Genomic DNA, 13962 nt, shown 5'->3' with positions numbered 1-13962 from the left:
TTAGATCTGTTCAGGAATAGGTGCAGATGACAAAAGGACCCCTAGCCACAGCTACAATCTGGACATCCAAATACAAAGTCAGTCCCTGCCCACTACCTACAAACTGAAAACCTATTTTTTTCAAAGAAAGTGTTGTATCATCCAAGACAAAAGGAATCTCTATTCCCTAATCAGTAGCATTGATGTCCTTATCTGGATTAAGCTCCACTTTATTGGTCCTCATCTAGTAATGCCTCCAGGCATTGTTTTGAAGCATGGATAGTTGTACCCAATGGTGTTGCTCACTTACCAGGCTTCTGTCAACAGAGCAGCAAAGAGAAGCAATCTTCAGAGATTCCCCCCCCCCCTGCCGCGGGAGACTGCAAGAAGATCAAACCTATCAATTCTTAAGGAAATCAGCCCTGAGTGCCCACTGGAAGGACAGATCGTGAAGCTGAGGCTCCAATACTTTGGCCACCTCATGAGAAGAGAAGACTCCCTGGAAAAGACCCTGATGTTGGGAAAGATGGAGGGCACAAGGAGAAGGGGACGACAGAGGACGAAATGGTTGGACAGTGTTCTCAAAGCTACCAACATGAGTCTGACCAAACTGCGGGAGGCAGTGCAAGACAGGAGTGCCTGGCGTGCTCTGGTCCATGGGGTCACGAAGAGTCGGACACGACTAAACGACTAAACAACAAACAACAACAACAGGTGCAAGGGAGAGGGGGAGTTGCCAAAAGTTTCTCTGTTCGTTGACAGAAGCCTTATCAGCTAACACTGCTGAATACAATCCAAACAGTTTTTTCCAGAATCTGATGTCAAGGGAAACAGAACTGCATTTTAATGGCAATGCACTCAAAATTCCAGTTGTTCACTGTATATGCTAAGCAGCGAGGGAAACAAAACTGACCCCTGCAAGATACCATATGGGTTGGGGACAGCCAACGAGTCTCAGTTCACTTTCAGGTGGGCCTCACTGACACAGCCCACCAATGCCTCCTCACTTGTCTGCCTCATCCCCTGGCCCTGTCACAGTCTTTTGGATGAAGCCATGCCAGTATTACAATTCCCTGCGTGCTGAACAAAGGTGGCAAGGAATCTGAAATTCAGAGTGAGGAAGGGAGGCTCCCCTGAGGGGAAAGGGCCAGAGGAAGAGTGGAAGGAAAACAAGAGAAAGAGAAATAAAAGAGTGTGTTTTTAAATATATATATATAATGGAATATACATGCCAACCTAGCAGTTCGAAAGCACGTCAAAATGCAAGTAGATAAATAGGAACCGCTACAGCGGGAAAGTAAACGCCCTTTCATGTGCTGCTCTGGTTTGCCAGTAGCGGCTTTGTCATGCTGGCCACATGACCTGGAAGCTATACGCCGGCTCCCTCGGCCAATAATGCGAGATGAGCGCGCAACCCCAGAGTCGGTCACGACTGGACCTAATGGTCAGGGGTCCCTTTACCTTTATAATGGAATAATAATACAATAAAAACTGGGTATAAGGCAGTTTCCATGTTCTTAGCATTTGCCACCCTGCCATAGGCCAATGGCCAAGAAGTCAAACAAGAGTCCTCAGCACCACTTTCTGAAATCAAGCCTTCAGAAAGAACTGGACTCACCATAAAAAGCAATCCAAAAGGGATTTGATGGTCAATCTCTGCCAAACAATTTAAAAGGATATCATTGCTGATGGCACTGGATGCTTATTAGTTAAAAGACTGTGAAGGAAAACTGGTGAACAAATGGAAGCATTAACTGCCAAAAAATAAGTGTTTTAAAAGCAAGCCATCTGGCTGTGCAAAGGGATGGAAAATGTTGTTTCTTGCATTTGGTGTTCATTAAAAAGGAAAGCAAAATTCAATCTAGTTGTTTTACCTAATTACTTGTTTTGCATGTTACAAAGATTTGCTTTTTTCACCTTACTCAGTTACAGCGATTCATATGATTGTTTACAATTTTAAATAGCAGGAAAGCTAATATAAGAGACGTTATAATTAGATTGGACTAAAAACCCACAGCAGCCTTGAATTTAACATTTTAAGGTTAATTCACTTTAACAAGATTACAAGCAATTACAGGATTCCATCTGCTTCTCTTTCTTCACAGAAGAAAGGACAAATAACCATTTAAAATAGTTATCCTGCAGATGCTGTGCATGGAGACTAGCTCAACAATACCACTATCTTGTCTGAAATACTGTAGGGTAGCTTTCTTTTTCATCTGTCTCCTGAAAAATCTCTATGCGGGACAAGAAGCTACAGTTAGAACTGGACATGGAATAACTGATTGGTTCAAAATTGGGAAAGGAGTACGACAAGGCTGTATATTGTCTCCCTGCTTATTTAACTTATATGCAGAATTCATCATGCGAAAGGCTGGACTGGATGAGTCCCAAGCCGGAATTAAGATTGCTGGAAGAAATATCAACAACCTCAGATACGCTGATGACACAACCTTGATGGCAGAAAGTGAGGAGGAATTAAAGAACCTTTTAATGAGGGTGTAAGAGGAGAGCGCAAAATATGGTCTGAAGCTCAACATCAAAAAAATTAAGATCATGGCCACTGGTCCCATCACCTCCTGGCAAATACAAAGGGAAGAAATGGAGGCAGTGAGAGATTTTACTTTCTTGGGCTCCATGATCACTACTGCATATGGTGACAGCAGTCACGAAATTAAAAGACGCCTGCTTCTTGGGAGAAAAGCAATGACAAACCTAGACAGCATCTTAAAAAGCAGAGACATCACCTTCCTGACAAAGGTCCGTATAGTTAACACTATGGTTTTCCCAGTAGTGATGTATGGAAGTGAGAGCTGGACCATAAAGAAGGCTGATCGCCGAAGAATTGATGCTTTTGAATTATGGTGCTGGAGAGGACTCTTGAGAGTCCCATGGACTGCAAGAAGATCAAACCTATCCATTCTGAAGTTAATCAGCCCTGAGTGCTCACTGGAAGGACAGATCGTGAAGCTGAGGCTCCAATACTTTGGCCACCTCATGAGAAGAGAAGACTCCCTGGAAAAGACCCTGATGTTGGGAAAGATGGAGGGCACAAGGAGAAGGGGACGACAGAGGACGAGATGGTTGGACAGTGTTCTCGAAGCCACCAGCATGAGTCTGACCAAACTGCGGGAGGCAGTGGAAGACAGGAGTGCCTGACGTGCTCTGGTCCATGGGGTCATGAAGAGCTTTCTTTTAAAAATAGTTTTTCTATTAAAATTGTAATTTTACAATGATGGGGCTGAATACAATGCTCTATTTGTGCAAATGAAAGGCACTCTCACTAGCCCAAATGGATGTACCAATTTTTACACACACACACACACACACACACACACACACACACACACACACACAACCTGTAGCTCTTGCACTGCACCACATTCCTTTCTGAGGAATACCCCAACTCTCACAGAATTTTTCAGCTTTTCAGTGGAGAGAAAAGCACCACTGCATTCACACCGTGCCTTGCAATGGTTTTTTGGGGGGACCCAAGCCTATATTTGGGCTAAAGAATATGTTTGGATTGGGAAAAGCAGAAAGCAAACACAAATAAATCAACTCTGAGTGATTTATAAGCTGGAAATTGGAAGGAAGTTGTTAACTATCCAGGGAATGAAAATCTGGAACACAGCCTCAATAAAACTAAAAGCAAATAACCTCATTTGTTTTGCTAAGCTGAATAGGTTATACGTTTTGTACAGCCAATTTTAACCTCAGGTGTTATGAGACAGCCTCTTAGGGCAAGAATGATTCTCATTCTCATTCACAAAGCCGTTTCCAACATTAAATCAAGTCCCAAATAAAGATATCCATATACTGTGTGAAAGTAATACAGTGAAGGGGACAGGCAATGAAAACTTCAGAAGTGAAATAAATGATTAAGATCCAGCCATGCCCATGAGGTGTAGCAATTATAATGGAGGCACCAAATAGGATTGTGAATTCTCTTTTCCCCACCCCCCCTTGGAATCAGACTCTGTCACATTTAAAAATGTGAAAATGGGAGGACCTGTGTCAAATTAATTTTAAACACTGCACATATACAGAGCATTCACAGTGTTGGAAAAAAGTCAGCCAACGCAAACGAATGCTGAGCAGCTTTGCTTTCCCTGTCATGTACCACATAGCTTGATTACTTGAGCCTTGGGGTTAGTTACCAACTGACTTTGCAAATGAGGTGAAGATACTAAAAACACCATGCGACAGCAGCAAAGCCTGATAACCTTAAACATCAGATCATACTGATTATACCAAATTGTTGGTTAAAACAAAAAGAGATTATGAAGTAATCTCTCTAAACTGAGTGAATGGGCAGCAGAGGCGTGGCATTAGAGGGCCCGGGGGGGCATGGCGTTGGGCACACATTTTTGAGGGGGCACAGTCAGGCGCCCCCACAACAGGAAGAGAGCCCTGGGACCTGAGACAGGCAGGTTTGTCTAGTGGGCAGATGGATGGAGGCAGCGGGCGAGGAGCATTTTGGAGGCATGCTCCATTCACCTTCCACATGGGCTCCATGTGTGCCCCCTCCCCAGCAGCCCAGTCCAGGGGGGGGCACATGCTTCGCCGTTGATCGGCCATAAAGTGGCAAATACAAATTCATTGTAAAAAATGTGATGAATCTAGGGGCAAAACAATCTTAAATTTGCATATACGCCTTTGGGGTTTGAACTGGCAGTAACTGACCATGGGTAGTAACCTTGGGGTTGTGACGGATACCTCTATGAAGGTGTCGACCAAGTGTGCGGCAGCTGTGAAAAAGGTGATTTCCATACTAGGGATCATTAGGAAAAGAACTGAAAATAAAGCTGTGAATATCGTGTCATTATACAAATCTATGATGATCTCACACTTGGTATATGGAGAAGTGTGAAGAAGTGTATCTGAAGAAGTGTGCATGCAAACAAAAGATCATACCAATGACTAACTTAGTTGGTCTCTAACGTGCTATTGGAAGGAATTTTTTAAATTTTGTTTGGTATATGGAGTACAATGTTGGTTGCCTCACCTCAAGGAGGTTACTGCAGAGCTGGAAAATGTTTAGAAAATGCATGCAAAGGAAGAGTTGCAACATTTGGGGACTTTCAATATAGAGAAAACATGAAGAGACACCATAGAGCATAATAAAATTACCTATGGTGTGGAGAAAGTAGAGAAACACTTTTCTCCCTCTCTTATAATGCTAGAACTTGTGAACATCCAATGAAGATGAATGTTGGAAGACTCAGGACAGACAAAAATAAAGCACTTCTTCACACAGTCCATAAACTATGGAATTTGCTCCCATAGGAAGTAGTGGTTGCCACCAACTTGGAAGACTTAAAGCAGAGGTGGGGAACACGTCGCTCTTCAAACTTCAGTTCCCATCAGCCCCAATGAGCATGGTCAATGGTCAGAGATTACAGGAGTTGCAACCCAACAACATCTGGTTGCGCCACAGGTTCCCCAACCTTAAAGAGAGTCACGTGGCTCTGGCCCACTTGATTACCTCAAAGGGAATATGGCTCTTAATACAGAAAAAAAAGTTTGCCCAATCCTAATTTATAAGGTAGAAAAAAACCTGTAAAATACTTAAAATTACAGAGTTACCATCACCACCCCAAAATATCCCACTCAGCATAAACTATATGCTATGCTAAATGTGCAACAACAACAACAACAATTCTTGGAACTCATTCTACCAAAGCAAGTAATAACTAAAACAAATTTAAACTTTTAGTAGATTCTTAAAAGTTTACAAAACTATGCTCAACATCCAATTTCTGTTTGGAAATTATATTACAGTTCTCTCTAAAATGCAGCTCATCAACAGTCATAACAACAGAATCAGAAGACAAAATTCAGGAATTTAAAATCAAGAATGCTTAAGTAATTGTTATGCAGCAACAGCTAGCATACAAATTGTATGTGCACAGAGGCAAGCCAGTTCTATTGCACATTAAACAAACTCACTTACTTTAGGCCTGAAGTTCGTAGTTGGTCCCACATATTCATGTTGCGCTTTTACAGTTCCCCAGGGATGATGTATTTTGAAGCATTCGTTGCAATAACTTGCACTACAATCCATGCAGCTCTTTGTGGATTCTTGCGGTGGAGGTTTACAGAGATCACACATAATGGCTGTAGCTGCCCTTGCTGCCTGCCTATATCGTTCTACAATAGTTTCCAAAGTGAAGTTGCGAAATAGGCCATTGATGCCACGCTCTCCCAGGTCTATGTCATGCCGGCATCCAGGACAAGGGAAAGTAGTTGTCTTAGGAGTCAAGGAATTGCGTTTCCAACCTGTGCAGATGGCAGGACCTGATTTAGTTGCAATGTTGATAAGGAAAATGATTTGGCAGGTGAATAAATGATAAGCTACTAGATCTTTATTTAGAAATTTCCTTTAATGCATATGCCATGTGGCTGCCATACTTAGTAAGCTTGTAAATAAATTGCACAACTTTGCAAAAGAAAGATAATATGGAAGCTAGAGCAAAACATTTGATATTTCATCTTTTGACAATCCTCGGACCAACTTGAAAAATGCTGGAGTTGTTGGAAGAGACAGCATAGTTTAAGGGAGAGAGGTCTGAGAGTGGCAAGTCTCTGTTCAATTTTTGCTCACCCTGAATTTCACTTAACATCCTCTGTAACACACTGTCTCCTACCAAAATCTATTACTGTTTTGATGAGTTGGTGAATATATTGCTATAGCACATGCTGAGTGCAAGACAGGGCAGGATGCAAATCTAAATTTAAAAAACCTAACAGTAAGAATATCCTGAATAGCAAGATGAGGCTAGCTCCTCCAGCATGCTCAGCAGGCTTGAGTTTAAATTCATTCCCAACTGCAAATCTTGGCTGAAGCATAATAAAAACAATTGCAACTACGAAAGAGAAAAGGAACACTGGACACTTACCTTGAAGGTTCTTTCTAGTTATGTTGAACAGGCATCCAATATGCTATTCATCCTATCCTATTATCCTATTCCTATCACCATGGAAGGCAGGGAATATGTGACAAACATTTGGGCCAGCCATGTCACCCTAAGCTTCTCCACCAGTTCCATCTCATAGCAAAGCTTGAGACAGAAGTGCCAAGAAAAGTCCAAACCAAAAAAGAAACAAAACCACAATGTGAACCCAGAAAAAAAACAAGTGGCACAGAATCCTCGTTCACAGGAGAATACCCAATACAAGCTAGAGATTGAGGGACAACGACCACTGAGATATATAATGTTTAGTAAAGGCAGGTGGGGACTTCCATGGGGCTGCCCAGATTTCTAGGTAGGGATCATTAGCGTAAAATGTTGCCAAAGGGTATGCTGTCCTGCTGGAGTGAACCATGATATGTTGAGGTTTTGGGAGGTGCTGTAAATTGTAAGGCAAAAAGATGCATGCTTTGCACCATCTGGCCAGCTGCAGTGCTAGATATTTTCTTTCCCAATGACCTTTAGTGGAAAGAAACAAAGAGCAAGTTTGACTGACTGTTTTTGTTCAATAATAATGCCTAGCTAGTGCCAGATTCTCTCCCTTAGGTGAGAGGGCTGCAGGCAAGTTCAGCTCTTGTACCCTAAAGAAGGTAGAGTTAACAATCAGAAATAGAGGATCCATTCAAAAGATCTGAAAAATGTGCTTAATGTTCTTTGATCAAAAGACTTCCAGATCTAAGAACTTGCAAGTGGTGGTAACTGCCATTAGAAAAGGAGACCTTTGGGGACAGCAGTCTTAATAGATCATCCTGCAAAGGGAAGTGCTGTGAGAGCCTTAACAATCATATGCAGGTAGAAGTTGGAAATCTGTGCACTGCCCGAGGGCAGAGGAGAGATGTCTCCTTCCATGAAGCATCATAGGTATGGATAGGATCCTAAAGCTTTGGAACAGCTGGTATCTACTGGGGGGAGGCAGAAGGTTTAGAACCAACAGGACAGCTTTTTCACCTCTAATGACATCCCATTTCCTTCTCTTGTCTGACAAACTAATATGCAAGGTTATCAATCGCTGCCTATTTCATGTACTGAACAAAAAAATTATCCATAAGGAAGACAAAGGCTAAAGCAGACAGGGCAGGGGCTAGCCTGTAGTCCAGGCATCCCCAAACTGCAGCCCTCCAGATGTTTTGGCCTACAACTCCCATGATCCCTAGCTAACAGGACCAGAGGTCGGGGAAGATGGGAATTGTGGTCCAAAACATCTGGAGGGCCGAAGTTTGGGGGTGCCTGCTCTAGTCCATAAATGGCCCTCAGAAGTTTTTGGAGCCCACTGAGGATCTGCTGGGGAAAAAGCACGTTTGATACCTATTGTATCTATGAATCAAAATCTCAGCTGGTGGCTCCACTGTGGCTGGCGTAGGCATCTTTTATCTTTCCTGCACCACTACTTAATATATTCTTTGTAGCCCACATTAATTGCTTGGCGGAGGGAGCTGTGGAAAAGGAAGGAAAGAGGAGAGGAGGAACAGAGCAAGAAGAAAAAAAACTATTCCTTTTGAAGAGAGGAACATGGAAGTAGGCTAGAAAGGCAAATGAGCAAGCCATGAGACGGTAACCAGAAAAGAGTAAAGATAATAGTCAAGTGCTGAGAGAGAAAGGAGCAGCAAGGAAAATGGGTCCTGGGTCAAGGCAGGGAACCAACTGAGGGATGAGTTTAGGGGCACACGGCTGGCCCAAATGCTTGTCATGTGTTCCCTGCCTTGCTAGAATTAATCCAGATTATTGGATGTCTCAGTCACCTCAACTGAGAATAGACTTTTATACATGTCGCTTTCATGACTACATTTTGGCTCGGCAATAATAATAATAGTGACTTGGAACAAACTGCAACAGAGCCCTCTTCAGTATTAAGATCTTGACATATTCACTATGCAAAGAGAAAACTCTGACTTTTTCCAAGACACATCACAAACATCTAAATTCCATAAGAATGTTTATATAAGTCTCACCAACTTTCACACATTTCACACAATTTGTTTCCAAGATCAAGGTTTTCAAAGAATTTGGATTTTTTTTGGAGGGGGGGGGGACTAGGAGAATAGAAGAATATAAATTAATATTAAAATGAATGATGTATACTATGAAAATAAATCAGGAAGTTGCCGGGACACCAAAAGCCCTGTGGATTCCTATTTTTCATTCTCTATGCTTTTCCCATAGCACTTAAGTTCTATTTTTCTTTTTCCAAATATTTATAAAAATCAAGATATCAAAAAATAAATATAACACTATTTCACATTAAAAATAAATACCAGCTCAGCATATATACAAATCCACAGTCAATAATCAATAGTTTTGACAATGTATTCTTACCATATAGAGATGCTAATTATATTTTTCAATATCCATATTATATCTATTTTTCATATATTCAATCAACAGGATCCATTCATTTTTAAAATAATTCCTCTTCCATCACGCAGTCGAACCAACTCTAAGTTTACACATTTCTACCAGTTTCCAAAAATTAACTAGCCATTCTTTAATTGTAAGAGCTCTGTTTTCTTAAACCATGAAACTTGGGGGCTCGGGATGTCAAAACTTGGCAGGAAATATTTCTCAGATATAGAGCATTTATGCATATGAATATTTCTCCAAAGCAAGCTGAGGTACTGAGAAGAGTGCAAATGCTTTGTAATTCTGCTTCTTTTCACAGGAGCCATCTCTCAAAAACGAAGATACAACTTTATACAAAAATCATGTGATTCAGCCAACTGAAAATGAAGGTGATACTACATTGGGTTCAGGAGATACATCTTCGTTATGCTGGAGAGAGGTAGGACTGCAACTGAAAGGCTTATTACCCTGCTCGTTATCATAGGGCTAAAAGTTTACTGCTGCTACCGCTTCTGGGATGCAAGAGTGAATTATGGTAGTGGTTGAGGTGTGCAGTGCAGATTGAGGATGTGCTAGAATCGTAAATTCAAGTGTTTATGTGTTTGATGCACTGCATTGATCCTGCAAGGAAGCTGGGCAAAACTGTGGTTAAATTCCATGCGGGCTGGGAATTTGATCAGATTGGTTTGTTTAATCGTTTACGGTAACTGATTTGGTGGTGGTTGGGAAGTATGAGTTGATTTTTCTTTTGCCTAAATATCATTATGGGGCATGATATTTATTTTCAGATGCAATATATCTGCTGATGTTTAGAAAATACTTTATTTAGCATTTACTATGTTTTACAATACGGGCTTTTCTTTGTATTTTGTGGTTGATTTCTATGCTAAAAAAGATATTCTGTTTAGTTAATTGTGTATTATATAATGTGTAAATCCTCTGGTATTTTTTGTGTTAGTTTTTTATTTAAAATGTCTAAGATCTAGTTTGCAAACCGCTTAGACATTAAAGTGGTATATAAATTGTAAAAGTAAATAGTAAAAGTAAATAAAATTCAGGGTTGGCTCCTATGACTCTGCAGCAACCCTATATACAGGAAACATACTGTCACCCCTACGCATAGTAGTATAAGTGGCTACCTCCAAATTAGTTGGTTAAAGTATGCAGAGTATAAGCCAATATAACTTTTTCCTAGTTCTAAAGCTATATTTTAAGAACATTAGGCTTTATCTTGAGGACTCCTTCGTCCCTGACACAAAAAGAGAAATCTGGATCCAACCCTATAACAGAGAATTGGCCACATGAAATATTTTTTAGAAGAAAGTTACTCCTCAAAACAATATTTTATATTAGCTGTAGGTACACTTCAGAACTCAAAACTCCCATTATGTTAATTATCAAGGGTAAAGAGGTGAAAGCAGCTCATCTAAGACCGCACTCCAGGGAAAGATGTCTACCCTTAGATTCATAGAAAAATATGCAATTATAGTGATGAGTGCATTATAATTTGATCACGGAACCCTAAAGCATGCCCATACATTAAACAAGTTTAATCTCAAAAGTCACAACAAGGCATACATGCAGTATATTAATTGCAGACACTGAATAACTCAAGGTCTTTAAAGCAAAAAAAAGAATGTAACATGCAACATGCAATTAAAAGCAGATGCCACAGCAGCAGTCGTTGGCTAGTACGGCAGGCAACTAAAATCACTTACGGTTATATTCAAACTATTGACCATTTAAAATGACAATTAAGCAGGCAAATGCCAAAAACAGAATCCAATTTTAAAAAACAAATAACTGCGATGCAGTGGTCAAGTTTAAACAATGCAGTCTGAAATGCTTAGCCAGTAGCATGCTTCCGAAGTGTTGGCAGGTGTGAACCCTGTAGTTCAGGCTAAAATATAGAGTTAGATAACACAGTAATGTGGCCTTTATATCAATTAATTAAAAATAAGGAGAAGCATGATAATGAAGGCATGCTTTTACATACATACTGGTGGCACCATGCTGATGATTCATAGATATAAAAGATCTAAGATGTTCCATCCCTTTTCATGTAGTCTATTTATCTTTGCTTGGACTAAACTTTTACATAGCATTTTACTCTCGTTCACACAGCTGCAAAAGAGCCCAGTTTTTTGTGTGTTTTTTTAAATTGCAGCAGAATTGGCAATCCTCCACTTTTAGTAGGGAAGCCACTGACTACTTCCTTTGCTTCGTTATTTGCTTTTGAGAATATGATATGATTAAGGTGGTAAAATGTAGTGTTTAATATGAACTGCTCATGTTATATATGCCTTATTTGCATTCAATCATATTTCATATCCAAAAACAGAAGTGTCTGTGACACCTTCAAGGCAAAGTGGGCTTTAATCCACAATTCCTTATGCCATAACAGATGCATTTTTCTTTAAGTATCACATGACTTTTGTTGCAGACCAGGGCTAGCCAACATGGTGCCCTCCAGGTGCTTTGGACTACAACTCCCATCAGCCCCAGGCAGCATGGCCAATTGTGAGGATTATGCAAGTTGTAATCCAAAACAGGGCTAAACTTTTTTCCTATCTGGTTGATGAGAGTTCATAAACTTCAACTGTTTCAGAACACAACAGCCCTATTTTTAACTTAGGCATGCCATGTCATATTGAGATCTTGGTACTTGAAAGACTGTTTTCAACCATATGGATCTGTCTAAAATTTAATATTGCTATTGCGTTAGATATCCTCAGGTGCACCAACTTTCAAGGGGTTAAGTAAGTAGCAACCAGGGAGGAAGTTTTCAAACTGTCATCCCTTGTTGCAGGCAGATTTGGCTGGCAACAAATATTTTATCATTAGGCAACAAGCGAAGACCTTTTTATTTTCCAAAGTTTGAGTGAGTCCTACTTTTATTGCCTTGCTCTGCTTTATATGATTTTAAAATCATACAGGGTTTTGTTCCACCAATTTTATTATTGTTTTATAATTAATTTTGCTGTTAATTGCTTTGGAAATTTGGTTATAAAAGTACTATGTGCAATGTGCATATTATAAACACAGGGAAAAAATTGCAATAACTGTATTCTGCCCACTTTTTTCCTCCATGCAAATATAAATGCAGAAATATATATATATATGTGTATATATATATATATATATATATATATATATATATATATATATATGCTGCAAATAGGTCCTTACTACCACCTACCTTAATCTTCTTCCCACATGCATGGCAAGGGTAGTATTAATAGCTGCAACTCATGCTCTTTTACACACATGCAATGAGTTTCATGTAAGTAACAGAGCCTTCCCGTCCCCACAACAGGTTTGTGTGTGGGTGTGTTTTTTCTTAAGAAAAAACATTCTCACTGTTATGATTTCCTACAACAAAAGCCAGCAGAACTAGAAAAGGGATAACACATCTTTAATTCAACTTACATGTTTTTAATAAGCAATATCACCAGCATAATGAAGATCAAAGAGTAAATTTCCAGGGTGTGTTTTGAAACAAAACATTGTTTTAAGGTCAGCTGGATTCAAGCTCAAAAATGAATGCTTGCTCTCCTCAGATAAAATATTTCACTTAAGGATATGCAGGTATTCAGTTACAGTTTAGGAATCAAACTTTGAGATACCTTTATTTACATCATGCAATGTTGTTTTCCTTGGAGGTTAATAAATTTTACTAATCGATTCAGCATTGGAACCCTTTTTCAGTTCCATTCATGTCACTCTGGAATGCATTCATCCTCACAAGATGCACTTTAAAAAGAGAATTTATGTATAAGGCAAACATTTTGTAATCTGTATTTTCAAGCACAATATGGGATATCAGTGAAGTAGAAAGTACCGTATTTTTCCGTGTATAAGACGCCCCCATGTATAAGCGACTCTTTTTTTTAAACCCAAATTAAGAAATTAAGTTGTTTAGCTTGGGTGGGGGTAACTTCTGTTAATTGCTTACCCGCCTGCCCGTCACTGCCGATTGCTTGCCACAGCCACTGCCGATCGCACACCTCGCCGCAGCTGCAAATTGTCTGCCCGCTTGCCATCAACAGCCCGCCCACCCACTTGCCACAGCCCCCAATCGCCTGCCCAATCGCCGCAGCTACATCCAATTGCCAGCAGGCCTTGCCACAGCCCCCAATCACCCGCACAATCGCCGCTGCCAATCTCCTGCTTGCTGCTGCCATTAATCGCACATCCCCCCTCTGCATTCACTATCCATGTATAATACATCCAATTTTTGCCTACTTTTTTTTAGCAAAATCTTATACACGGAAAAATACGGTACTTCTGACCGTCTCTCATGGGAAGGGGAGACTGAAGAACAAGCAATTCTCTTGTTTGGAGAAAAAATGTTAGCCTACAGATATGTAACAAAGGTGTCAGGCGAGCCTCCCAGGGGAGAGCATTCCACAAACAGGGAGCCACAGCAGAAAATGCCTGTTCTCCTGTTGCCACCCTCCAGACCTCTTGTGGAAAAGGTGGAGTTAGTGCAACAAACTCCCCCTGCACCCTCCCCAAATCTGCTCAGGAGGGTTGGGAGATGCCCCATTTAGCAGCTGGCGGAGGACATTGCACTGGGCAAGCAGAAATGCTTCCATTCTGAATTCCACCCTTTAAGTTGGCTTGTGTACACTAAAAATAGTTAAGATTAAGCATAGTTTGTCCAACAAAC

General features: G+C 40.5%; 1 protein-coding gene across 3 annotated transcripts in view; it reads right to left on the bottom strand.

Annotated features, from left to right (window-relative positions):
- The window catches only part of TRIM36 (tripartite motif containing 36), a 50102-nt gene that overhangs the window by 17927 nt on the left and 18213 nt on the right, over positions 1-13962 (bottom strand). For all 3 annotated transcript variants that reach the window (XM_035099943.2, XM_035099946.2, XM_060280152.1), the window contains exon 3: positions 5936-6261. In XM_035099943.2, coding sequence (XP_034955834.2) covers positions 5936-6261 — 326 coding nt within the window. The remainder of the gene's footprint in view (positions 1-5935; positions 6262-13962) is intronic.

This window comes from Zootoca vivipara, chromosome 11 (genome assembly GCF_963506605.1).
Source record: "Zootoca vivipara chromosome 11, rZooViv1.1, whole genome shotgun sequence".
NCBI classification, from domain to species: Eukaryota; Metazoa; Chordata; class Lepidosauria; order Squamata; family Lacertidae; genus Zootoca; species Zootoca vivipara.
This window is presented reverse-complemented; position numbering and strand designations above follow the sequence as displayed.